General features: G+C 36.7%; 1 protein-coding gene across 2 annotated transcripts in view; it reads left to right on the top strand.

The window, feature by feature from the left end:
- The window catches only part of LOC148955855 (dihydroorotate dehydrogenase (quinone), mitochondrial-like), a 47825-nt gene that overhangs the window by 3742 nt on the left and 18521 nt on the right, over positions 1 to 25562 (top strand). Inside the window, exons 2-6 of one of the 2 annotated variants that reach the window (XM_089104685.1) lie at positions 5682 to 5891; positions 7478 to 7622; positions 10629 to 10692; positions 18881 to 19064; positions 23022 to 23175. In XM_089104685.1, coding sequence (XP_088960811.1) covers positions 5682 to 5891; positions 7478 to 7622; positions 10629 to 10692; positions 18881 to 19064; positions 23022 to 23175 — 757 coding nt within the window. Of the gene's footprint in view, positions 1 to 5681; positions 5892 to 7477; positions 7678 to 10500; positions 10693 to 18880; positions 19065 to 23021; positions 23176 to 25562 lie in introns of both variants that reach the window. The other variant, XM_089104678.1, reaches the window with a different exon arrangement.

The raw sequence follows: 25562 nt of genomic DNA, 5'->3' as shown, positions 1-25562 counted from the left end.
CTGGGAGAAGGTGCAGTTGCATTGCAGTAATATATATATATATATATATATATATATATATATATATATATATATATATATATATATATATATATATATATATATATATGTATATATATATATATATATATATATATATATATATATATATATATATATATATATATATATATATATATATATATATATATATATATATATAGTTGTTTCTTGTATGTGACTAGATTAACTCAGGCATGTCACTTTGGGGCAGGGCATTTGTCCCCTCCCCTCCCAAGATGATAAAATTCAAGATAAGGTACTTTGGCTATCTTGGAAAGTAGTTGTTTTAGGTGCATGTAATCTTCAAGGATGTTTTCAGAGCCTACACTGTGACCTGCAAAGACCTTCTGGAGTATCTACTACCACTCCTTCCTCCTCCGAAGATTACTGAGCCATGATGAACTAACACCAGCTTTTGTTATAAGTTGAGACTCTCATAAATAGATCTGCAGGAGACACAAGACCCAAGAAAAGTGTTGGGAGGATTTATGATGCTGTATGATTTATTTGAAAAGAAAAAAAAAACTAATGTAGCTTAAAATCCTACTTAAGTCATTAGAATGATGTTTTTGGGACCAATAGTGAAAGAAAAGGAGACACAAACCAGGGAAAACATATTCTTTTGAGAATTTGAGAAACATATTCTTTCAGAAAACAGGCTAAGAAACATATAGACCTGTATTTTATATAATTTTCTAAGCCTTATAAATATGAAAGGAGTAGATATGCTACTCCTAGGAACTCACTGGAGCTCATGGCATCCATGGAGCTTATCTTGGGACTTGTACCCATAGAAAATTTTCTAGAGGAAGAAGCAATAAAAAGTGCTGTCAGACTACAGATAAACATTCAATGGACCCAAAGACAGCAGATATGAAATTGGAAAAGCAAAGACCATGTTGTCATCTATAGCTCGTTGCTTCAATGCAAGGAGCTGCATATGCCTAAAGATAATACTATTCCAACAATAATACTGGAGAGGTAGTTCCAAATTGTCTTGAAGGACTACAGATAAACATTCAATGGACCCAAAGACAGCAGATATGAAATTGGAAAAGCAAAGACCATGTTGTCATCTATAGCTCGTTGCTTCAATGCAAGGAGCTGCATATGCCTTAAGATAATACTATTCCAACAATAATAATGGAGAGGTAGTTGCAAATTGTCTTGAAGGACATTTTATCACCTGGGAAAATTTATTACAGTTTTTCAGGCTGAAACGTTTGGAATAGAACAGGCAGCAGGAAGACCATTGGAAATGGGAAGTATAGGAAAAGATATATGTATCTTAATTTACAATCAAGCATGCTTAAAGGCTCTTCAGAATGTAAAGAGCTGGAAAAAAGAGAATTGGAATGCTATGAAGCCCTGAATAGCTTGGCTTCCAAAGGAAACCAAATTACCCTGGTGTGGGTCCCATGGCCCTCTGGAATAGATTGTAAAGAGATGGCAGATGAAGCAGCTAAGGCTAGGACATTACTGAGATATTATGGTCCAGAACCTTTCATCCCGATTTCTCAGAGTTGCTGGAAGGTGGCGGCGAGGAGTCAGAGCAGTGACAGAGCAGAACAAAATTGGCATAGGAAGGTGGGATGTAAGAGAACAAAGAAATTACTCCCAAAGTTCAACCCCACCCTGATTAAACACTTTCTACAGCTGAAAAGACCTGAGAAAAGAATGGTTACAGAAGCCATAACAGGGGTTGGAAGTTTTGGGAAACATCTTTCCTGAATAGAGAGGGGTGAATCTCCATTATGCCAGAAATGCAAGATGGCCACTGTGGAAACAAGAAGGCATCTTATAGAAGAATGTACAGCTAGGATTAGACACCAGCTTGAGATATTTCATAATTTTATTGTTAAGCTGGAGGACCTAGTAAGGGAAGAAGTTTGACAGCTGGCAAGATATGGTAAGGGTGAGGAGGCCAAAACCATCATTGCCCTCCCCCCCCATCCCCCACAACCATAAATGGAGCATGGTTTTTTTGGGGTGTAGAGGCAATGGACCTTGAAGGCCTGAGCCTTGACCCTCTGATAGTGGGTCCACCCCTCATAATAATAATAAACTTACTGCAACGCAACTGCACCTTCTCCCAGGGTTGCCACCAACTCAAGAAAAAAAAATACATGGCAAGCAAGTGCATTGTTTTAAGGACCACAAAATTTGCCACTCGTGATGCTTCTCATTGCTTGCGGTTTCACTTTTTGACGTTTCCTTGTTATATCCTTGTTATATAAAATACTCTTATTACCAATTTTTTTTTCCCAATGATGCAAGATTCTGTGTCCTGTTAGACCCCAGGTGTATGGAATTATTAAATGCATCTGGTGTTGTCATTGTTGAACAATTTCACTCTTTTAGTTAATTCATTGTTAATATTTTACCCACCTTAAAAAGGGAATTACACTCTATCTTGAAATAATTCCTATATTTATTTAAAATGTATTCCATTGCACACCTAACCCATTAAGTATGCAGTCCAAAACTTGCAAGTCTAGCCAATCCATTGAAAACATAAAAAGGTTTAATTGCTTTATTTGGAAATAAGGTTATCTTTAGAATCTTGAGGTTGTTACAGTTTTACAAATAAAACAGTTCATGATAACAAACTGTAAGTAAGGAGCAACCTGGCTCAATAGTAACCAAAACTCTAAAAAACGGAATTTTGATACCAATAGATACATCAAAAGAATCAGATTTTAATGCTGATCATCAAGTTTAGTCTTACCCATCAAAAGTTACACGCCTGAGAAAATTTGCCTGATTTTCGAAAGAAGGAGGAAACACCCCCTAAAAGTCACAGAACCTTAAAAAAAAACATCAGAGAACCTTACTGTAGAGGTTTCAAGCTCCTATCTGCAAAAATGGGGAATTCTGTATTTTTTGCCAGAAGAAAGATCATGGATGTGTGTTTATTTGTTTTTTGTTGTTTTTTTTTTCAGGGGTAATTATATCGACCCAGTGGTCGTAGAATATCGTGGGAGGGCTCATTCGAACGGAAATTAAAACTTCTAGTGCCCTTTTTAAGTGAAAAAAAATGGAGGGCATCTAGGCCTCCCCCCCCCATGCTCAATTTTTCCCAAAGTCACCCAATCAAAATTTTGAGATAGCCATTTTGTTCAGCATTGTTGAAAACATAATAAATATGTCTTTAAGGATGACCTAATCCCCCAAAGACCCTGGGGGGAGGGCTGAAAGTTATGAACTTTCCCCAGTGTTTACATACAGTATTGGTTATTGGGAAGTATACAGACGTTTTCAGGAGGGATTTTTTCTGATAGTTGGGGGGGGGTATGTGGGAGGATCTTTCCAGTGGGGGAGTGACATTGTTATGAAGGGGTGCCAGATTTCCCAGCAATATTAAAAAAAAAAACAATCAGAAATTAAATATAAAAAAACAAGTTTTTCAACTGAAAGTAAGGAGCAACATCAAAACTTAAAAGAACAGAGATTATTACATATATGATTGGGTTCGCCCCCGATTCAATACCTCGCTCTTTAAGCCAAAGATTTTTTAGTACTTTCAAAAGAGTTATTTATTCTAATTAACGGTCTTTGTGATTAAGTGGTCATTTTTAAAGAATTGGAACACAATTCGAACTTTAGCGTAAAGAGTGAGGTATTGACTAGGGGGTGAACCCTCTAATATACGTATTAAAAATAAATGAATATAAAAGTTCTTTACATAAGTTAATTCGTAAGTTACGTATATTTATTACTGATAAAAACGTTTGTAAATAAAATTAAACAACTTTCGAGAGAGCCATTTAACCAAATAAAAGTAAAATTAGTATGCAAATTTTGTTTTAATTATTCATGTACGGTGAGCCCAAATCAAAATCTGCATTAATTCAAAAAAGTTCAAAAATTAAATAAAAAAACAAGTTTTTTTTAACTGAAAGTAAGGAGCAACATTAAAACTTAAAACGAACAGAAATTATTCCGTGTATGAAAGGGGCTGTCCCCTTCTCAACACCTTGGTCTTTACGCTAAAATTGACTCTTTCCCACAGCTCTATTTTTTAGAACAATAAAAAACTTTAGTGTAAAGAGTGAGGCATTGAGGAGGGGGCAGCCCCTTTTATATACGGAATAATTTCTGTTTGTTCTAATGTTGCTCCTAACTTTCAGTTAAAAAAAATTATTTTTTATTTCACTTAAGAACCCTGGACTTTCATGTATGAAGTTACAGCTGAGCAATATATCTTGAGCACACAAAATAATGTCTAAGGCTGTCTTTTTTCACCATTTTTTTTTCAGTGTCTCCTCTGCAAAGGACCAAGATAATAACAGTAAACCAGTACAGATCTCCTATACAGAAGATTTCCAATTTATCTTAGCAGGGACAATTTTTTTGTTTTGGTGTTTAGGCATTAATCTTCAAATCAATTTACGCATTCATGTCATTAATTCACAAAGGGACTTTTTCAATCATATGCACAGGCAAGGCCATCTGTTATTCCATGTGAATCATTTTGGCAATGAAGCCCAGACAGTAATTTGACCATTGCAGCTGTCATTTGATACAAAGGCACTGATATAGAAGAGATCAGAGAATTTAAGTACCTCGGTAGCACAATTACCCAAGAAGGGAATTGTGATAGAGAAGTCTTACTATGCATAGCATATGCAGGTGGGGCATTTCCTCAGCTGAAGCATATTTGGAGATGTACTAACTACTATCAGAAGTTGAAATTGCGATTGTTTGGGAGTAATGTACTCTCTGTACTTTTACATGGATGTAAGTCCTTGAGCCTTTCAAAGAATGCTGAGAAAAGACTGCTTGACTTTGAGAATAATTGCCTGCATAGAATCCTTGCGGTACATTAGACCAATAGAGTAACAAACGCCCAGATAAGGGCCGATACCAAACAAACACAGCTGGTTACTGACAAGATCAGAATGATAAGATGGAAGTACTGGGGGCATATTACCCGCAAGGGCGAAGACGCCTCCCACACGATCTATGGCGTTGGACCACACCCGGCATTCGAAGGAGTGGTAGACAACGCAGCGCACTTGGTTGATCCCTGGAGAAAGAGGCGACGAGATTCCGAACCCTGAACGAACTTTGGTCTTTGGCACAGGATCAGTCAACTTAACCGTCGCTGCCCTATGTGCCCCAGGCGTAGGAGGATCTAAGTCTAAGTAAGTAAAGTGGACAGTTGTTACATAAAAGAAAAGGTAAAGAAAACAGCAATGGACTTCATAGTCCCTACCAGTAGTGGTGCTTTCTGTTTCGTGACCCTTCAGCCAGGAAGTGCAATATGCATCCTGTGCTTTCATGCACCCTCCTTTTTCACCTTCCCCAGTTTTTTCTAGGTACCGTTCCCATTTAGAGCTGGGTTACTCTGCCTGAGCTTGGCGAGTCCCACCCCTGGCCCCAATTACAAACCAAATAACCATCAACACTAGGACTGGAACCCCAGTCCTCACGGACAAAGATTTCAAGTCTAACAGACCAACCACTTGGCTAGGTTGTTATAGTTGTTACATTGCACTCAGTTTTTCATTGAACTGTTTTTGTTTTATGGTGTAAAGTGTTAGTCCTTTACAGGATATAGCCTCTGGGAATTGTTGTTGATGTATGCGTCTTTTAAATTCTGCTCCAAATGTTGTTTAATTCATGATTTCTTTTAGAAAAAGTTAAAGACCATAATTGGTCTAGTTGTTGGTGGTACTGCCACATTTACTGGCATTTGCATTTATCATGGCAATGAAAGGTTCACAAATGATGTAATACTACCATTAGTCCATAGACTGGATCCTGAGACAGCACATAAGGCAGGAATATGGGCCTTGAAAGCTAAGATCTATTCAAAACATAAGCCAATTGAATATCCAAATATTGTGAGTGTTTATTTGGATTGTTGTTCATAAGAAAATTTTGCTTCTTGGTGTCATAATGTATACTAGCATATTTTTTTCCTCTGATTTATTTCTGTTCCCTCTGTTTTCGAGTTTTCAAATGGTTTTCTTTTTTTGTCCATCTATAGCTTTATTCTGCATTTTTGTTTTACTTGGAAGTAAAAATGCAACAGTCAAAGAAAAAGAAATAAAAGATGGATGTTACGATTATAGCATTAAAAGTTTTACTAAGAGTATTCCTTTCGATTTTTGAGACTCGATTCAATTTAAGTCACCTGTGCACTTATGAAAATCAGTCAGTTTTACCAGATTACTACCATACATGTGATAATTTAAATTAGACTACCAGCGGCATGTATTTTTATGGTGTCCCTGTGAAGGCTTCCCTAAGCCTTCACAGCCATATCACTAGTGAAGACCTTCTTAAGATCTTCTTAAGTGACCTTCATAAGTGTCACTTGTTCAACAAATTCACAGTCTTGATGTAAAATTATTTTATATTAACAATGTACTTGCATAGGAATTGACATGTGCCTATGTTTACATTTATGTAATTGTTTACATGTTTATATTTACATGTCTATGTTTTAGTTCTAAATATTTGTTTATATTTAGCCTACATAGACATTTGTTTGGGAGCAGATATATCTCAGGAGAGTTTTTGAATTTGAATCACACAAACACTAGGCAAATCTTAAGTTAAATATTGGAAAATAAAAATAAACATGGAAACTAGGATTTTTTTGGGGGGGGGGCATGAAGTTCTGCCCACCCTGTATAAGTGTATGGTTAACTCTTTTATATGTGTTACAATGATGTTATATTGACTGTTTCAGCTTTTCTGGCTGAAAGAACTTCAGAACAGCCTTCAGTTTTTATTATTTATGATTTTGAATCAAAAGGCATTTTTCAGCAATTTTAAGCTTTGTTCAGCTCATGAGATAATTTTTTTTTCCCCAAAGACAGAATAAATTTCATTGAATAATAGTGGAAAATGTAAACTATTTTAATTTTTAATTTTAGAGGTTTTGAATATGTCAAGCTCTTTTGTAAAACTGGGAAATTTTCATTCATACTTACGCCTCCAATTTGATTGTTTAAATTTTTTTTAATGATTAGTTGGAGTAATAAAAAACCTTAAAATAATTCCATACCTTATAATTATAACAACTTTGATTCTATAATGACCGTTTAAGCACCTGTCTTGTAATGAAACCTCCTCCTAAATTGAATTTGATCTCTCCTGAAACCAGGAATTTTAACCAAACCAGGGGGCCTTGAACCTTTCAAAGCCTTTATTGTTATTGGAGGATTTTCCAGAATCCATGTTTCAATGTCAGTTTAATGACATAATGTGACAAGTTAAAAGGGACTTCACAGTCTTTCCTTCAATTGTTCTTAGTGAGTATTACATAATATGTATTCCACCATTATGAAATAAAACTGTGCCTTCTGGAGAGTTAAGTCCCAACGAGTTTGTAGTCCAATGAAAGCATTTGATACAGGCTTTCTCCACTAATAGAGAATCGACTGTAGAATTTTGATTGTTGTTATGTTTTTCTTTTCAGAGAACTAAGCTGTGGGACTTAGAGATTCCGTCGCCAGTTGGAATGGCAGCTGGATTTGACAAAGATGGCGAAGCAATAGAAGGACTGCATCAGTTGGGTTTTGGATTTGTTGAAGTCGGTACTGTCACCCCACTACCACAGCCGGGTAATCCAAAGCCCCGAGTTTTTAGACTTCTTGAAGATGGGGCTATTATTAATAGGTCAATTGTCATCTTCCGTCGTAGTTTTTAAATATTAGATTAGGATAGGGCTATAAAGGTATCATATACAATGCTCCTGCCTAAACCTTCTTTTTTCAATATCTCTTTTCTTTTTACCTAATTTGAATATTCTCATTTTTGATCACATGATTATTTTTTCAGTTGTGCACAATAGTCAAAATGAATCCATTTCTCAAGTAGGTAATCTACTAGAATTATTTTTGGATTGGGCTGGGTTTCAGTTGTGTACTGGGAGGGTTGATACTTAGAGGGACGTGTAAGTTAATATAATAAAGTTTGCGGATGTTTGTCTTTAAAAGAAACTGAATAAGAAAAATATTCACAATGCATGTAGGCTACTAGGTGTTTTATTCACTCAGCTTAATGTGAAAAAGATACAATACAATAAAATCATATTGCTTAATTTCGTTTTTTTTTTTGTCTTCATTTAGTTTCCTAAATATTTCAATTTGAGATTCGAAATACAGCACATTGAAATATTTTCTTAAGCATTTTTGTTTTTATTTATTTATTTATTAATTCACCAAGGGTACTGAAGAAATTTCTATTCCTATTAGACAAAACTGCTCAATATCCAACAATATATTATTTCACCAAGCCCAATTTTAGACCCTATGTGAATGTGAAGATAATAAAGTTGAGCATTTTGTTCCTTATATAGCATGTTGTTTTAAGCACAAATTTTCTTCTTCTAAAGATTAATTTTAAAGCAATTTTATCATTTTCTGCTTCTTTGTGAATGTCAGTGATGATTTAGATTTCTAGTTGGAATTGTGGAAATGGATGTTCTAGCAAAGTTATGTAGAAAATGAGGAATTTTGTTGTTTGTGTGTGTGTGTGTTTGGGGGGAGGGGGTATTCGTGGCAACCTTCTCGTTGTATCAGAGTAATAGACAAAAATAGGGACTTACTTCCGCTAATTTCAGTCACCATCCAGTCACTGGTTGTCCGGCCCAGTGTCTGATTTTGAGACAGGGTATTTTTTGGAATAGGTTACTAAAATGGGATAGACTGAAGCCAGTAATGGCTAAAATCATGGACTGGGGGGGGGGTCGATCCTTTTGGATATTTGAAGTACCAACTATGGCGCAAGAAAAGATCCATGGTACAATCCGAGATGGGAGGATGAAGTTCGTTTGCTAATACTGATCAAGTGCTGCTTCCGGTGATGACTGGTGAGAAGTTGGTGACTCTCCCCTCTCTTTTGAGGGATGAGTGCTTAAGCTGGTGGGTGGGGCTTTCGATATGGGGGGTAAAGAATAGTAGACTTCTTGACAGTATCAAGGAAGGCCTTTCTATAAACTACTATACTAACAACTCAGTGCAGAACCTAACCGCCAAGAGCCAATGAAGCTGCATTTTTCCCTTCTTTACCCTAATCTATCCAAAGTTTAGCCTACTCTTTACCCCCTTCAAAGAAGTAAAGATAGATATAAAAAAACAGGCAAGTCCTATCTCCAAATACCATACTCGAAAGGCAAGTGGCGATTGGTGCTATGTTTATTTATTTATCTTATTCTTAATGTGTAGATAATGATCCCTTGGGGCCTGAGCCTTGACTGTGAGTCCACTTGCAACAATAGTAATATTTTTTTTTTTTTTCAGTTTCAAAACATATATGTACGTTTTCTTCCAAAAATTTAGATTTCTTTTATCCTTGTTTTTACGCTCAAACGAGTAATTGTAGCGCAAGTTTGTCTTATGCTACTAGAAAATGTTGCTCAATAAAAAATTCAAAGACTGAAACTGTATCCCTTTCAAAATATATGTAGCATTGCTAACTTTTATGATAAAAGAACCCTGTATGTATATAGCCAGCTTTATTGTAAGGTGACTGCTTAACCTGCAAGGCTTAAGCACCTGACTTCTTTTTACGGTTTTTATCTTTATTGGTAGTAAGTTTGACTTTTGCTAGATTTAGAAAAAATTAATGAAATATGATGAATATGAAGCTTTGATGACAAAGAAAAGACAATGATAAAGCAAAACAGTCACGGGATGCATAAACTAATATCCCTTCAGGGACATGGCTAGGATTTTGCCTGTGCGGGTGAGGAGCTTTTTTGTCAACAATATATATAGCCAATATATATTTATATAATTTACTAGATTAGTTTTTGCCTCCATGAGAAAATTTTTCTGTTATTTTCTAGGAAATTTTATCCCTTTTGAACCTTTGTCAGCCGGATTAGTAGAAATAATGACATACTCCTTTATTGGATCTTGCCCAACCAGCACCGATATGCGAAAAGTTCACCGTGTCTAAATTTTATCCTTCCCACATTTTCGTTTGTAATCGATAGTAGTAAATAGACATGTACAATTTGTTGCTTTTTTTTCTTTATCATATGTTCTGTTGTTGTTTTTTTTTTTTTAAGTTTGCGCTCTGTTAAAGTATATGGCATTTGCTACATCTATTCGTACCTTTATCCCTCGTTTAGCTAAGTGAATTACCAAGTAAAATAAATTGCAGTTGATAAACTGCACTTTCATTTTTTTTTTTTTTTTTTTTGTTTTTTTTTTTTTGTTTTTTTTTTTTTTTTGCCCTCTTGGAGTATACCACATTTACTTTTACTTTTTTCCTCGTTTAATAAAGCAAAATGAAAATAATAAATTATGCTTTTTTTGTTAATTAAATATACTATTTAAAAAATATAGCCTCGGTGGACTTCGAATCTAAGGCCTCCTGCTAAAAAGGCATCCTACTTGTGGCTGAACTGTTGTGAAATGTCTTCAATGCAAAAGAAAAAAACGTGTTATTTTTTTTAAATTTATTTATTTTCATTTCATTGTTCATTTGTAGATATGGGTTCAATAGTTGCGGTCACGAAGAAGTTTTTAATAGAATAGAAAGTCTAAGAAATCAAGGCTTCAAAGGTATTATTGGTGTTAATTTAGGAAAAAATAAAACAGCAGACGATCCAATTGCAGATTACGTGGCTGGAGTTACCAAATTTGGCCCAGTTGCAGACTACCTTGTTATCAATGTTTCTAGGTAAGGGTTGAATATTCTTAGATTAGGACACACAATTTCATACATTTTTTCTTAAGCTAAATAAACATCGTACAAAGAGCATACCCGTAAAAGTATGAAGGGTACTCTTCCCCCAAAGACGCTTTGAAGGACCCCCTCCCATAGTGAAATAGTGATCCAAAATGGATCTTTTCCTATTTCTGACCAAACTGTTCACTTACGAAGTTAGCTAATTAAAGCTCGAACGTCTTTGCAATCTACCCTTTAACATTTACCTTGAGTCTGCCCACGAACTAAAAAGAACCCTTTCTGATTGTTTTCAATAGTTAATTAGCAATAACGAAAATCTTTTCAATTTTGCAGATGACTGAACTATTTTAAGTCTGGATTACTTTAGTACCCTCATTACAGAGCTTAAACTTGACTTGCATAAGGGACTGACACTATGAATAGTAAGAACGACTCTCTCAGGTCAATTTCCTTCCTTAAAGCCTGCACGGACAAACTGACAGCATTGACTCAGAACTGAGTACCAAAAATTTTGTAGAGCTCTTGGTGTTTGGTTAGACAATAGCTTTGAGGCGATGCGGTGCAACCCATCTCGTTCATCATAAACGCTTTCAGTTTGTGTGGCCAAACTATTTAGAAATGAATGAGTGGTCTGACCGTAATATGAAGAGCTTGGATAAGAGATCTGAATAAATGACAGAAAACTAAAAGCTGACACCTAATTTCCGGGGAATCTTGGAAAAATCGTTTAACTTCTTGTGCTTTGTGCTGGAGATAAAGATATTCATTTGATTGAAAGTTGTATCATCAGAAAGTGAGAATTTTGTTTTTTTATTAAATGAAGCAGAATTTTTTTTTTTTTTTTAGAATAAAGCAGTCCTTAAAAATTCTGGTAATCCAGGAAAATGCTAAAAATTAGCTCAAAGGAATTATCATTTGACCGCTTTGGGAGTTTACTGTAGTTTTGCCTGCTTTGATTGAGAAGCTCACCCACACAAGCTACTTAAAATTTTACTATCTTTTTAATCAAATTGTACAATTAAACTACAAATTTATTTCGTACCAAACTACTTCTTTTATTATCTAATCCTCGACAGCTCTTGATGATAGCTAGTCCCTTTGAGAATTTGTTAATTGGCACTTTGGTTTTGTGACGGTTCTTCCATTTTTGGTTCTTCCTTTATTACTTCTGAAGAAGGTCTAAATCAGGTTCACCTGACTTCTTGGAAATGAAACAGCGTAAACTTTTCATGAACTTTGTATTGGAATACTGGCAGTTTCTGGAAAGGTGTATTGAAGAACTGATTATATATTGTTGAATATCGTACCATATGGTAAATGTATTTGTTGTATTTGTATTTATTGCAAAGATACTAATGATAATAATAACTCTTGTTGTTCTAAAAGCCCTTGGGCTTTTAAACAAAACATTTACAAACATATTTCTCAAGTTACAACAATCTATTTCTCTGCTCCATTGCTAGCCTGAGAAATCGTCCTGATCTTTCACCGTCATATCACTCCTCCTAGCAGGACAACATGGAAACTAAATACTATCCTAGACTAACTAGAAAAAATGCTGGTGGACTGAAGCTTCTAGAGACTTTCACTTGGGCAACAGAAATGTATCGTAATTGTTTTTTTTTTAGTATTTTAAGTATAGTATACTTAAGTACAGTATAGTATAGTATCTTATTCATCATTTAACCATTAGCTTGATTGCTTGAGGTTTTACTTGTATCTTAGTTGATCATGAGGTAGTACATGCTACTTTTGATTTTTGCTCTTAGTATTTTTGGTAGTTCAAGTTTCTTTCTGCGCTGCGATAGCAGCCCTCTAGCACAAACTGCAAAGATCATATAATGTTGAGAATCTCCTATTAAAAATACAAAAACAAAGCAACAACACTGAAGCTTCTCGAAATTATAATATCCAGTGACAGATGAAAATTTGGAGGGTCAAAACATTTACAAAATTTTGTAATTTGTTTGTTAAAATATTAAAGCACTGCTTGAAAAGCGTGAGAAACTGGGGGAGACAAGAATCCCATTTATTAAAATTAACTAAGTGGGGCTTAAAATATACTTTCATCACAGGAACTGCAGCAGTTGTCACTTGCATTAAAAACGAAAATAATATAAAAAATAATATAATAGTTTCTCGTAAGCATGGCTCTGCGTCGACTCTGGAGTTTGTTGAAGATGTATAAAAAAAGTTAAGTGAAAGTAAAGAGCAACATTAAAACGAACAGAAATTATCCTGTATATGAGAGTAGTTATGCCCAAGTTTCATCAGTGCTTTAATTTAAGTATTCTTCAGTGCAGTAAATGCAGCTAGATGGTGTTTATCTATTTGTTGTTGTTTTTAATTCTTCAGTTATTATCCAAATATTGAAGCTATGTAAAATAAAATAATTTTTAACTACGTCTACCCTCCATAGGATAGATTTCAGTTGTTTCTTCTCAAATCATAGTTGCCATAAAAATATGCAAGTTGTTTGGGTACCCAGTTTGGTTTCTAGACTTATTCCCGAATATTATATGACCTCGGATAACTGGAATACAACTTCTTGAGAAGCAGTTCATTCAAACTATGGACTTGTTCAGGATGGTAAATGCAGATGATTAAGCGCCAAATAATTAAACAAATTTGAGACTTCTTCCTATTTTAATTTCTCAAAATTGTGTGAAATAAGAACAAAGTACGGTATGTCTCACCTTCCTCACAGCTTATGCTTTGTCCCCTTTCCAGAAATCCAAAATATCTCAAGTCATTACTTAATATTTTATTAAAGTATGTTTCTTGTCCCCTTAAAGGGCTATCGAGTCAAACTAAAATAGACATACGTAGTTTGTCCACTCTGATTACCTGAGCTCAAAGCTATCTAAGCTGCTCGTTCATGATATTGATCAGTTAGCCAATAGATTTGAGTCAACAAATAGTTCGTGGTAGCGAACTATAAGTAAGGAGTGATTCGCCTTTAATAGTAACCGAAGCTCTCTACATCGAATTTTATTATCAATGGATGCATCAAAAGAATTTATTTCTTATGCTGACTCCAAATCTAAAAGATTCATTAAGGTTAGCGTTGCCCATAAGAAACTACAAGCCCGAGAAGAATTGCCTGATTTTCAAAAAAGGGAGAAAACACCCCCAAAAACTCAAGGAATATTAATGAAAATTGCCCCATCAGACAACCCAATTGTAGAGGTTTCAAGCTCTAATCAGTAAAAATATGGAATTTTGTATTGAGGGTGCATTTGAACGGATTTTTTTTTTTTTTTTTTCAATATTCGTAGCGCCAGGTACTTCAAAGTATCTGATATGCCGCTATTCGTTTACCTCTTTCAATGGCCTCGAGGTTTTAAATGTCTATTGAAACTTCTTTTGAAGGTGTCGACAGAGGGATTTGCAGGGATAATATCTCCAGAAAGATCGTTCCAGATAGAAGTACAACGCCAGATAAAGCTGTTCCTCAAGTACTCGGTTTTTGGTATATCCTCCCTTAGATAATTGAACCGAGCTGTGTGCCATCGTGTATACCTTGTCGGCTGGACAAAGGGGGGCACAATTAGAGAGAGCTCGTCTGAGGGAGGCGAATTCATGTACTTGTAGAAAACAGCCATCGACTTTACATCAAACCTTTCATTTAGAGGCTGGAGCAATTCTTGTGTAGAGGCGCAGCCCGCCCTACTTGCCCTATTCTGGATCTTCTGAAGTGGTGCCAACAGCGTTTTGGGAGCACCAGCAAATAGCGGGCATCCATATTCAGCTATGGGTCTGATGCAAGACTTGTAGAGTGGGATGATTGAGCTTGATGGAAGAAGGTTTTTGCAGCGAAGAGAAACTCCCAGCTTTCTTGCGCAGGAGGTTCTCACCCGATCAAGGTGGTCTTTCCAAGAGAGATCGGTGGAGAAATGAATCCCCAGTAGACGAAGCTCGTCGACTCTCTTTATAGCTTCATTTTTGAAGATGAAACTGGGGTGTTCACGTGGCACCATTGATCGGGTAATTAGAAGCTCCTTTGTTTTCGATGCATTGAAGTTGATCATCAATGCACCAGACAAATTTTTAATTTTCAAAAGATCCATCTGTGGGGAAAGTGAGGCTTGTGTTGGGTCTTCGTGTTTAGGGACGGCTGAGTGTGTCGTGGTATCGTCGTCAAAGTGATGCAGAGGGTTTGCGAGGTTGTCTCCCATGTCGTTTATGTAGATAAGGAAGAGCGTAGATCCCAAGACACTGCCCTGGGGTACCCCTGCTTTCACTGGATATTCACGGGAAATAAACCCGTCAAGAACAACCCGCAATGAACGATCGGTAAGAAAGCTCTCAATCACTTTTAACAGACTTCCACGAACACCATACACATAGAGTTTCTTTAGCAGGCCACGGTGCCATACTCTGTCAAAAGCTTTCGCAATGTCGAAGGATAGTAGCCTGATGTTGTATCCCATTACCAGTAGTTCTATCCACTCCTGATACTGGACCACTAGGCAGTCTAATGTTGAGCGTTTCCGGCGGAATCCATATTGGCGATCGCCTAGAAGGTCATTTGATTCCAGGTACTGATGAAGTGTTTTATTGGAGACGCTGTCGTAGACTTTGCCAACACAGGAGAGAAGGCTAATAGGCCTGTAGGAGCCCACGCTCATTGGATCGCCTTCTGACTTTAGAGTAGGTATAACATGGGCGGACTTCCATGTTCGTGGGAAGGTTCCGGAGAAAAAGCACAGCCGGAAAAGCAATACAAGGATCCAGCTAGTTCGACACTGCAGGACTTGAGGACAACATTTGGTATGCTGTCAGGACCCGTGGCTTTGATCACATCCAGATGTTGCAAAATGGGAAAGATCTTGGGAGCAGAAAAATTTACGCGTTCCAGGACAATGTCGGTTCAGTAGGAGAATATAGGCACTTCTCTACCGTCATCTTCTAGATTCGAAAATTTGGCAAAAGCCTTAGCAAGAGCTTAAGCCTTTGCCTGTGGATCTTGTACAACTGTCCCGTTACTCTGGAGCGAAGGAGTTGCGGTCCTCTTGGACGACGGTAAAGCCTCCTTGACAATTAAGCACCAGCTCTTTGCCAAAGCAAGTTGAAGCTTGGTGGCGAATTTCTCCTTATACTGAATCCAGGACTGCGTAGCCGTAATCGCACGAACTGCATCTTTGCGCGCATTGACGAATGCAATTCTTTCATATTCGCTCTTCGAAAGTAGCCATTGTTTGTGTGCCTTTTGCTTTGCTCGGATTGTCTTCTTACACTGGGCATTGAACCAAGGTTTGACCTTACTGGACACCTGGATCCGCTTTGAAGGGATATGCTTTTCGACAGAGTCAACTATGGCCTGCTGGTACTTTTCTGCAACTTTCTCTGGACCTTCCAGGAGGATGTCTCTCTACTGCTGAGAAAAAAGAGTGTTTCTCAAACCGTCCCAATCACCTCTTTTCTGTATCCAGATTGTTCGCTCATGCTTTACTGGAGGCGAAATACATACGTTTTCAGGTGCAACGACGGCAACGTGGTCACTGGTGAAAGCATGAGCGTCAACCTTAAAGGAGTCAGGGTGATCTGTAAGGAATAGGTCAAGACGAGATGATCCGTTTGGGCCGTGATACGTGTCGAAATTGACAAGTTGTTCCAGCCCGTAAGAGAGAGATAGATCATACAAGTCCGATTGGGAGGTGACTAGCCCCCCTCCCACGACCACCCCTTTGCCCGAAGTCGTCCATTTCATTTAACATAGTTGAAAGGTCCAATAACTGTACCTTCGGCGGTACCATGATCCCTGGACACCCCCTGGGGAAAGGGATTGGAAGTTATGAAATTTACCCATTATTTCCGTATTATATTTGTTATCGGGAAGTATACAAACTTATGTCGGGGGGGGGGGTCTGCTTAGACGGTTTTTTCGAGGGTGAACTTTCCAGAGCCTACACTGAGGAAATTTTCAGGTATAAAGATGAATAAAGCCTTGTACGAAGGGTAATTGCGTGGAGTACAGGCTGAAGATGGACAGGCGGAATGGTTTTCTGTCGAATCTGGTGTGAGGCATGGATGTTTCCTGATCCCAATCCTATTTGCCATAATCATTGACTTCCTTTTGAGATCTTGCAACTTCTGCGGCGACCCTCGGAGACAACTTTATGGCTGCAACTTTATCGGTGAGATAGCTCATGCTACTTATTTCAGAGAAGATATGCAAGGGAACATTCAGGAATTAGTCTAAAAACCCTCCCAAACAGGCCTGAAGATTAATATGAGCAAGACCAAGGCAATGCTAAACAGTTTTATCACTTCTATAGTTGTACGTCTCAAAATTGTGCAAATAGTGGAAGAAGTCTGCGAAATCAAGTATCTAGGTAGTACACTAACTCAAAATGGCAGTTACAATAGAGAAATCATCCTTCAAATTGCATATGCAGGGGTAGCATTCTTTTAATTAAAATAGCGTTTAGAGATTTGCTCTTTGAAGTCAAAACTGTGTCTGTTCAACAGCAGCGTAATTTCCATATTGACTTATGATTGCGAATCATGAGCCTATCTAGAGTTGTAGACAAAAGGTTACTTGGATTTGAGAACAATTGGCTGCGGAGAATACTCGCGATTTGCTGTACTGATAGTATGCCGAACACCCGAATCAGGTTTCTCACTAAACAACCTCAAATAATCGACAAAGACCGACTTATGAGGTGGCAATACTGTGGTGACACGACTCAAATGAAACAAGGACGACTTCCCTATGACATTTGGTGCTGGACTCCACCGGGCCTCCGGAAGAGTGATAGACAATGGATCACTATTGGCCGTTCCTTTGAAGATGAGGCAAAAGTTATACGATCACCCCTTTCTGAGCTCTGGTCTCCGGCCCAGGATTGTCTGAAGTGGAGGTCAAACATTGATACCCTATACGCCTCCAGACGAGGGATGATCTAAGTCTAAGAATCGCATTTTCCTTGTTCTTGAACATTTCATCTTGAAGCATGGGGGAAAGACGTCAAATGTTCGCGTAAAGACGGGGGGCTGGGGAGGGAGGAAAGGATCCCCTGACCACCCATATACAGGAAACATTTTTTTTTTTTGTAGATGTTGTCTTACGATCCGTTACATTTTATCTGTAGAAGGCCAGACAAATAGCCTTACGAGACAGAGGCTAAAACTTGTGGATGCGTACTCGAATAAATCCCTACCAGAACCCTTTCGTGCCCTTTTCTACATCATTGTGTAATAGTCTAACATAAATTGTTACACTATTATGTAAATGTTACACAAAATTTTATTATTTTAAATGTTATTTTCAATAATGTAATTTATCATATTAAAATGTTACTCGAAAAACTTTTTAACATAAAATTAGCCATTTAGCTACCATTGTTTGTCCAAAAAAAGACCTTTCTCTCTCTCCAATTAGTGGTCCTAAATTGGTCAGAATGATACTTACTTGCAAAAGCACCAGCAGTGTTTTTCTGCCTCACCTGGCATTTCAAATCCAGATGTTATGTGGGAATTTGTTTGCAACGTCAGTTTTCGAACCCCCATCCGAAAGGACATAATATTGCAAGTAACAGAATGATGCTCTGAGGTTATGAGACTGCAAGACTTTGAGATTACGATCAGTTTTATAAGCAGCGAAAGCCATTATGGGATATCTCATAATGTCGAGAACATGCTGGCAGGTTATTACGCATAATGTCCCATGTCATTAAAACATAATCTATTAAAACCAATATTTTCCTAGGCTATAACTTGAGAGTCTTACTTTATTTGATTGGGATTGCAAAGCTGTAATTGCTGCTCGTTTAAATCGCTCTTTACTTGTGTCCTAAAAAAGGGGGTTTTTGTTTTGATAAAATGCAACTATTTTTATCTATAGTAAAAACAGAGATAAACATCCTACACTTTTGGGACTTATTGGGTTAATCCTAACCTAACATTACTCTTTAATCGTGTATCAGAAAAGGAAGCCAAATAAATCCAAGTTTTCTGCCCGTTCTTGTTAAGTCAAATTTTGAGCCAGTAAATTTATCACACAACCTGATTGTTTTTTTTATGAAAAATTTTAGCCAATAAAAAGAACGAAACGTTCTCGAACCACACCATTTCTTAAAAGTAAACTTTCTGCTTCTATGTGTTTTCAGCTTGAAAATACCCCGTATGCCCACTTCCCTAGCTAATTGATGATTTATCCTTTCTTTTTTCGTAGCCCGAACACGCCAGGTCTACGAAACCTTCAGCAAAAAGAAAGCCTTACTGCACTGTTAATGGCAGTCTTAGCTGCGAGAGATAAGCTTGTCACAACTAGGAAAGTTCCAGTAGCCTTAAAAATTGCTCCTGATTTAACAGAAGGGGAAAAAAAGGACATAATTGAGGTCATTACCCATCCAAAGGTAATTCCTGAAAAGCTTGAAGTAGGGGTAATTAAAAACAAGGCTTGGTTTTTCTACTATTTGTATCAACGAAGTGTGCTACAAAGAAGTGCCTCCCAAGGAACATACTGTAAGCTATTAGTGGATCAACAATTTTGATCAGTTAATTGTATATCTTTAATCAATCAAATGGCCCATAATCGAATTCAAGCTATTCAATTCTTTTTTTTATTGTTCTCTGCGCTGTTCATAGCTTACATATTTGCTCTGGGCTTAATCAAGTTTTTGTCTCTTTAAAATGTAAAATAATGATTTTGTAAAAATCAAAGCAATTTTTTTTTCAAAAACTGCATTTGGTTTTGTATTGATATGTCTTAATATATTTGACCTCTGTGATCTCTAGGTTGACCTCTTTTCTCAAAGTTTGTGTTAACTCAAGTTAGATTAAGCTGAGCCATTGTAAAATTAGAAATGTTGGTGTGCATGCAAGAATAAATAAAACAGAAATATGCCTCAAAACTTTCGGAATTCCTTGAAGTAAATCAACCTAACTTGTCTTGAATAGCAGTTTGGCGTCTAAACACTTTGCTGTAGGTAATAGTAAAAAGCTGTGAACAAATCCACATAGTCATACATACACTTAAGTGGTAAGGGGCTTCACATAATTCTGACGACCCTCCGTAAAAATGAGAAAACCGTAGCATAAGGTTAACTTTTTTGGTGAATACTTTGTCACTGCAGAATTTCAAGACAACATTAGGTATGCTGCCATGACCCGTGAATTTGTACTCATCAAAATACTGAGAATTGCAAAGGATCTTATGAACAAAGTAGTTCACACGATCAAGGACAGTTATAGCTCTATCTGGGAAATTGGGAACTTCTTTATTGTCGTCGTCCAGATTCCAGGATTTGGCAAAGCGGTTAGAATGAGCTTCGGTCTTTGGCAATTTTAACTGACGTTTGCACCAGTAATACTGGCAGCTGGCACAAAACTGTGGACTAGATACCCCCATGAGACACCCCCTTATGAATTAAAGTCTCATTGCTAAAGGCCAATTAAATGAAAGTATTGATGAGTGGTGTGTTAAGTCGACTCTCAATTTGAGAATCCTGAATTTTCTTGATGAATATAATACCTTGTCATTCTGCATCTCTATTTCTACAGCTTTAGGCGTGAATACAGGGTTTTCAGTCATCACTTGAAGTTAAATATCCTTCAGTACTTGTTAATTATTCTGAACACACTCAAGAATTTAGGTCTGAGAAAACCGGTTTCATAACCACAAAGACAAGTGGTGGGTGACAGAATTCATTGGACTTATATTGTTTGGGCTATATATTTGTACATTAGAGGATGGGGGGTAGAGGATAATGTATAGTGGGTCTGCATGCAAAATATGTTTATTCTGCATATTATGAAGTAAGAATTGTTTTCTAAATTCATGCTGTCCAAATACTTCAACAAGTTGTTCGAGCCCATACGAAATAGATAGATCATACATACATGACTCCTCCTCATCAGTACTTTAGCTACGAAGCCGTATGCTATGAGGGACGCTGAAGTCTCCATGGAGCATGATAGCGGACATAGCGTGTTTGTCCTGAATGTGATCGAGCGAGGCTTCAAGGTAGCTAGTATTCTGGCAGGTTGGGAGTTTATATATAGTACCAATGGCCGTGACTATTTTTGGAAGAGTCATCCTTCCTCACAAAGCTTCTTCATCCACTGAGTTTGGGAAATTCAAACATGAGTATGGCATAGAGCTTGGTATAGTATGGTAAGGATTTGTACTAACGGAGACACCATCTTCTCCATGTCTTCCGCTGTCGGTGTGTACTTGGTCTCGTATGATAAGCGTATACCCTATGTGGTAATCTTGCTGTTCTGTATATTTTTGTTGAAATTGGTCTCCATAATACACATAATAGAAGGTTTGACAGAGTTCACCAAATATGGAAACTGGTCAAATCTAGTCATTACAGCACATGCAATGTTGCGGGCTACTATAAATATACTCATTTGAATGTTCCATGGGTGTGTCAAAGGTCTTCTATGGGGGGTCAGTTTGATCGGAAGCTTATTTTGATGAATTATAACCTGCTGAAAGATGTCTTATAGGGTGGTTATTTCAATAAAGGCTAAGGGACTCCAAAGACCCCATTCGAATGGGGAACAGAACCGAAGCATCTTATACCTATCGTCAACATTAGAGGGGGTGTCCCATCAAAAGGTTTTGAGTGGAGCATTTTTATGACACCTCCAATCATCCTGAATATTGTCAAATGTCACCCCCCATAAAATGTCAATCACCCTCTCACATAAATGTCAGTATGTACAAAAATTAATACCGTAGAGTAATTATTAATCAACCTTTTTAATCAGTTAACTTGGTATTTTTATATTAATCATAGCAGTTCGAACCAAATTTTAATTTTTGAATATTTTTTTTCTTACTTGTGGTAGCCTACCCAATTATTGACATATCCTTTTTTGTCCAAATGCGACTCAAACTGTAGACTTTGTCATTTGACAAATATTGTCTATAATACAGTATCAGTTTATGTGTCGTGTGAAATTTGAATGAATTGCTATTTAACTCATCTTATATTTCTTAGAATAATCTGGTTCAGCAAAGAGATATAAATTCTAGAAATTTAAAGTTTATCAAAACTTAACTATAACGGTGAATTATCGATAAATTTCGTGATTTATGTAGCATTTCAAATTTTGCCAAATTCTTAATGGCTTATTATGTGTAATTACTATAATAATTGAAAGTATGCTTAATTGAGTATCAGAATGTATTTAATATCGAAACTCCTTTCATTTTTACATGATTGTTATTATATTTAAACATTAGAAAAACTTAAAGACAAAAATATAAAAAGATTATTTTATTGCCTATACCAGAACATAAATCAGACGTTAATAATAGCATATAGCAGTCACGTAACCTTGTGTTTTGTTGCGTCGATTATCATAGTAGACTTGTTTAAAAACAAAATCTATAGTTTATGATCTGTGAGTTTTCTTTATTTTATTTTTTTTTTTTTTAATATAACGTTTGTGTTTTTCTAATCTTTTTGTGTATGTGTTAATTTGTTTAATCTAGTTTTTTTTTTCCTTTTTTACCCCTTAGATGAAGGCAGCTTGATGTGAAGGCGAAATATTCTAACATTTATTAGCATTTTTTTTTTTTAAATGGTTTTCAAAGTTATTTATCTTATTATAGGTTTTGTCCGCTTTTCAATATTTTCAGTTCGTTTTAATTAATAAGGCAAAGGTAGTGTGGTCAAAGAAATTGTTGATTTATAAATTATTTGCGTAATTTTATAGACTATTTGGTGGAAGTGTATCATATCGATACTTCTTTACATTACCCTCTTAACATGCATTGAATACTTTGTTTAAAATAGTTAAGTTTATTAATATCGAAAACTTTCAGTTTTCTAAGAATAGATTGCTCAAAACCTAACAAATTTGGTTAGAAATACGGTTGTTCTAGTGTCCTGTAGTGGCGTAATTTCGTCAAAATCCTTAGGGGGGGGGGGCAAAGTTGGAGCCAATTTCCCCAAATCAAGTGAAAATGATTGTAGAAACTGAAAAATAAGCCATTTGGTACCATAAAGTTACTATATAGTACTAAAAAAAATAGTATAAAGGAGGTTTATAGCGCTATAAAGGTAAATATAAACTAAAGAAGACTGATCCGTTTCTGTTGATGCTTGAATTATGCAGGTTTATCTTTGTTTTGACAAGACTTTTAAAGAAATTAAATTATAGTTGGGGAGAGGGGGGCAAACTGGGGTCTGAGGGGGGTCAAACCGAGTTCGGGGGGAGGTAAGTTGCACTCCCTGCCCCATAGGAAATTACGCCCCTGGTGTCCTAACTAAATTTCAACTGAAGTTTGATGCAGGGAAGTAGCGAAAATGTTGCTTAAATTGCTTATTAAAGCAAAAAATTATGTATTTTAGTGTAAAGTGGACGGACTTATAATTAGCAATACCACTGTTTCTCGTCCTGGCTCTCTAGTATCAGACCACAAAACAGAAGTTGGTGGTCTTAGTGGAGTTCCGCTCAAGGAAATGTCCACTAAAATGATCAGAGAATTTAAAACAATGACAAAAGGTAAGGCATTCTGGTCTTGTTTCTTCTTTGTTTTTGTTTATCATTATTATTCTATTTCTTCCCTTTCTAATAGAGTCATTAAGATCCTTTTGGGTGGTAACAGAAGAAAAAACGAATTGCTAGACATTTTTTAGAAATTGTTTACGGCTTTTTAAGCACAGTGTATAGGGTGCAGGTGTATAGCGCTATTTTGCATGAATGATATGACATGGCTTAAATTTCCTGATTATTATGCAATGGCTTAAATCTATTTGAAAATGGCTCAATTTAATGGCCCGTAGATTATTTTTAGCACAATGTTTAGTACTATACAGTGCTAGTTCGAACATAATAGGTAAAGGCTCAAATTTAGCGGCTCTGGGACAGTTGGCTTATGGCTTGAGTATCCTGTTTATTATGTGATTAAATACAAAAAAGTTTTTCAACTGAAAGTAAAGAGCAACATTAAAGAAAACGAACAGAAATTATTCTGTATATGAGTGGGTTGTCCCCCCTCAATACCTTGCTGTTCACGGTCAAGTTTTTTAGTACTTTTAAAAAAGCTTCTTGTTCTAAAGCTTTCCGGTGTCGTACTTAAAAACTGGGACAAACAGTCGAAATTTAGCGTAAAGAGCGAGGTATTAAAGAGGGGCAACCCCGTCATATATGGGATAATTTCTGTTCGTTTTGAGTTTTAATGTTGCTCCTTATTTTCAGTTAAAAAAAACTTGTTTTTTATTTAATAATATAATAGCAGCAGTACTACAGTAGCATTTTGCAGAGGTTATTTATTATTTAATTTATGATTGTTTTTCAAATAATGTCGGGAAATATGCCTCCCTCTCCATGAAAAATGCGCTCCTCTCACGTTAAACTCCTTCGTTGAAATATCCTCCCACGTGAAATACCCCCTCCCCCCCCCCCACAAAAAAAATCCCTCCGGACAATTCCATCCTCGCTGAAAATTCCCTCCATAAAACTTCTTGCGAATAATTCTGCCTAAAAAATTGTCCCTAGTATACTTTCATTTGAAAAAGACTTTAATATCTAGTCGTCTTTAAAATCAAGCCGGAAATTCCCCCCTTCCGTGGGAAATTTCTCTCAGAAATCCCCCCGCCCCTAGTGGAAAGGTGATCCCGCAGAAAATTACCCCGTGGAGAATTTCTGTCGTGAAAATTTCTCCATGGAGAATTTCTCCCGCAGAAAATCCTCCAAATAGTGCCAATCCCTCTGAGAATTTCTTCTGGATAATCTCCCTGGAACATCTCCACGTGCAAAATTGAGTCGGCAATGAGAAAGTAAGACAAATAATAGGAATTTCGTATAGGAATTCTGTCAAATTACCCCGGTGAAAAATTTCCCGGGAAAGTTCACCCTCGGAAGCTTCCCTCCCCACAGAAGATTCTCCCCGTGGAGACCTTCCCCGGCACCCCCCCCCCCCCACCCGAAAAATGTCTGTATACTTCCCAATAACAAACGTTATACTGAGGCAACTGGTAAATTCCATAATTTACAGCCCTTTCCCCAGGGGCTGTGTGGGATCATATTCCCCCAAAGGCATAGTTATTGGACATTTTAACTAAGCTGAACAAAATGGCTATCTTAAAATTTTTATCGGATGACTTTGGGGAAAAGAGGGCATGGGAGGGGGGCTAGTCGCCTCCCAATCTTTTTGGTCACTTAAAAAGGGTACCAGAACTTATAATTTCCGTTCGAATGTACCCTCAATACAAAATTCCATATTTTCGGTGATGGGAGCTTGAAACGTCTACAGTAGGGTTGTCTGATACGCTGAATATGATGGTGCAATTTTCAAAAAGGTTGCTTGAATTTTTGGGGGTCTTTTCTGGTAATTTTTCGCATGCTTGTAGCTTTTGATGAATCTAGTATGAATCTAGTAACTTAATGAATCTAGTGTATTTGGAATCAGCATAAAAAATCAAATCTTTTGATGTGTCCATTGATATTAAACTTCAGTTTTTAAAGTTTCGGTCACTATTAAAGTCAAGTCGCTCCTTAATTACAGATCAGTACCAAGAACTGTTTGACGACTCGAATCTATTGGCTAATTGATCGATCAAACAGTTCGTGGTAACGAACTGTAAGTAAGGAGCGACCCGGCTCAATGGTAACCGAAACTTTAAAAAACGGAATTTTGATACCAATAGATACATCAAAAGAATCATATTTTAATTCTGAGTTCAAATATATAAGTTTCATCAAGTTTAATTTTACCCATCAAAAGTTACGCGCTTGAGAAAATTTGGCTTATTTTTGAAAAAAGGGGGAAAGACCCCCTAAAAGCTATAGAACCTTAATGAAAATCACACCATCGTATTCAGCGTATCAGGGAACCCTACTGTAGAGGTTTCAAGCTCCTATCTACAAAAATGTGGAATTTTGCATTT

The sequence above is a fragment of the Artemia sp. Qi Xiang Cuo genome, chromosome 2, assembly GCF_049724085.1.
Source record: "Artemia sp. Qi Xiang Cuo chromosome 2, ASM4972408v1, whole genome shotgun sequence".
NCBI classification, from domain to species: Eukaryota; Metazoa; Arthropoda; class Branchiopoda; order Anostraca; family Artemiidae; genus Artemia; species Artemia sp. Qi Xiang Cuo.
Note: the sequence above shows the minus strand (reverse complement) of the source record. Positions and strands in the feature narration are given on the sequence as shown.